Source organism: Ambystoma mexicanum, chromosome 10 (genome assembly GCF_040938575.1).
Source record: "Ambystoma mexicanum isolate Mex_15411 chromosome 10, UKY_AmexF1_1, whole genome shotgun sequence".
In the NCBI taxonomy this organism is placed as follows: Eukaryota; Metazoa; Chordata; class Amphibia; order Caudata; family Ambystomatidae; genus Ambystoma; species Ambystoma mexicanum.
In genome coordinates this window covers 1,657,436,808-1,657,439,364 of record NC_090932.1, presented here as the reverse complement: position 1 = coordinate 1,657,439,364, position 2,557 = coordinate 1,657,436,808, and the positions used below count along the sequence as shown (strand labels likewise).

Below are 2,557 nucleotides of genomic sequence, written 5' to 3'. Positions count from 1 at the left end.
CCCAGAAATCAAGAAATACACGAGGAAGACAAGGCCCAGCAGAGCCCAGGAAATAGAAGTCAGAGACCACACAGAAAGCAAGAAATACTGTAGGAAGACAAGACCCAGCAGAGCCCAGGAAATAGAAGAAACAGACCACCCAGAAAGCAACAAATACAGGAGGAAGACAATACCCAGCAGAGCCCAGGAAATCGAAGAAACAGACCACCCAGAAATCAAGAAATACTCGAGGAAGACAAGACCCAGCAGAGCCCAGGAAATAGAAGTCACAGACCACACAGAAAGCAAGAACTACTGTAGGAAGACATGACCCAGCAGAGCCCAGGAAATAGAAGAAACAGACCACCCAGAAAGCAAGAAATACTCGAGGAAAACAAGACCCAGCAGAGCCCAGGAAATAGAAGAAACAGACCAGCCAGAAAGCAAGAAATACTGGAGGATGACAAGACCCAACAGAGCCCAGGAAATAGAAGAAACAGACCAGCCAGAAAGCAAGAAATACTGGAGGAAGACAAGACCCAGCAGAGCCCAGGAAATAGAAGAAACAGACCAGGCAGAAAGCAAGAAATACTGGAGGAAGACAAGACCCAGCAGAGCCCAGGAAATAGAAGAAACAGACCAGGCAGAAAGCAAGAAATACTGGAGGAAGACAAGACCCAGCAGAGCCCAGGAAATAGAAGAAACAGACCAGCCAGAAAGCAAGAAATACTGGAGGATGACAAGACCCAACAGAGCCCAGGAAATAGAAGAAACAGATCAGCCAGAAAGCAAGAAATACTGGAGGAAGACAAGACCCAGCAGAGCCCAGGAAATAGAAGAAACAGACCAGGCAGAAAGCAAGAAATACTGGAGGAAGACAAGACCCAGCAGAGCCCAGGAAATAGAAGAAACAGACCACTTAGAAAGCAAGAAACACTGGAGGAGAACAAGACCCAGCAGAGCCCAGGAAATAGAAGACACAGACCACTTAGAAAGCAAGAAATACAGGAGGAGGACAAGACCCAGCAGAGCCCAGGAAATAGAAGAAACAGACCACCCAGAAAGCAAGAAATACTCGAGGAAGACAAGACCCAGCAGAGCCCAGGAAATAGAAGTCACAGACCACCCAGAAAGCAAGAAATACTGGAGGAAGACAAGACCCAGCAGACCCCAGGAAATAGAAGAAACAGACCACCCAGAAAGCAAGAAATACTCGAGGAAGACAAGACCCAGCAGAGCCCAGGAAATAGAAGAAACAGACCACCCAGAAAGCAAGAAATACTGGAGGACGACAAGACCCAGCAGAGCCCAGGAAATAGAAGAAACAGACCAATTAGAAAGCAAGAAATACTGGAGGAAGACAAGACCCAGCAGAGCCCAAGAAACAGAAGAAACAGACAACCTAGAAAGCAAGAAATACTGGAGGAAGACAAGACCCAGCAGAGCCCAGAAAACAGAAGAAACAGACCACCCAGAAAGCAAGAAATACTGGAGGAAGACAAGAACGTCGCGTAGACACTGCATAACAGTCTACATTAAAAGAGGTTAGCAGACGAAGGCAACATCAGTCACACAATAAGTGGAAGGGCACTGGGCTGCTTGTTGGTAGGTGCAGGTCTGGGAGGGCCCAGGGTCAACTCTGGACACCCAAACAGACAGTGACTCCACTGGGGTATTGAACCAGAGCATGGGGGACGTTCCGGGATTCTGTTGGGGTGACCAAAGGCTGGAGGAAGGTCGGGAACTCTGGTCGAGTGGCCACAGTGGTGGAGGAGCCAGAGGCTGGGTGCAGTTCATGGACTCTAGTGGAGAGACCACAGGCTGGGGGGAGTTCAGGACCACTGTGTCTGTAAAGGAAGATGACGGACAGTCAAAAAGCTGCCCTCAGGTTATGAATCGTGTGAAGTCTTGCCTTAATGCACATCAGGTGGGGGCTACAAGGTTCAGGTAGAAGGCCCAAAAACCAGAGAGCAAGCAGTGCCCGGAATGTGAGCAATGGATACATTTCAAAATGCGTGCAACATAGATGCAATGACCCAGAAAACCAACACCGTCCTTTAGGTCCAGAAATGCCCCCATGTTCGAAAGAGCACCAATTCAAGATTCAAAGTCCCTATTGCCTAAGTCCTGATTCGGAAATGCGCCCAGAACACAAGACCCTAATTTAATCTATATAGGAAAACAGAATCTAGACTGCAATATGGGAAAACCGACCATAATCCAACACATACACCACATCAACGAGAACCCACATTCGATTCTCAGCACGCACAGAAAAGCCACCCAGAGAGAAAGTCACTTGTGAAGCAACGACCAATGTTATCCAAGGGTTTAATATGAAGTTTCACATCTAAGATGATCACCACACAAACACGAACACGGCTGAAGGGAAATGCCTGGTAGTGTGTCCGTTGACACTTCAATCTGGTGGCTGGCTGGGTCAACGAGGTTAAAACATGTTGTGGATGTTTGTGGTCTCTGCAGAAGGGATGTGACCTAGCAGATCAGACTGGACTGCCCCTTTTGGGGTGGGGCCAAGCCTGATTTGCATATGGTATTTCTCATTTTGCAATGGCTT

The 2,557-nt window shown here is 48.0% G+C and overlaps 1 protein-coding gene across 1 annotated transcript; it reads left to right on the top strand.

The window, feature by feature from the left end:
• Positions 1-306: 306 nt before the first annotated feature.
• LOC138493094 (trichohyalin-like) lies at positions 307-1,494 on the top strand. The gene has a single exon (XM_069620309.1). The coding sequence runs from the start codon at positions 307-309 to the stop codon at positions 1,492-1,494; it is 1,188 nt and encodes a 395-aa protein (XP_069476410.1).
• The last annotated feature ends 1,063 nt before the right edge of the window (positions 1,495-2,557 follow it).

Bases quoted from the DNA above. Each gene is read 5' to 3' on its own strand.
- LOC138493094 (XM_069620309.1), top strand. From the start codon at position 307: ATGACCCAGCAGAGCCCAGGAAATAGAAGAAACAGACCACCCAGAAAG.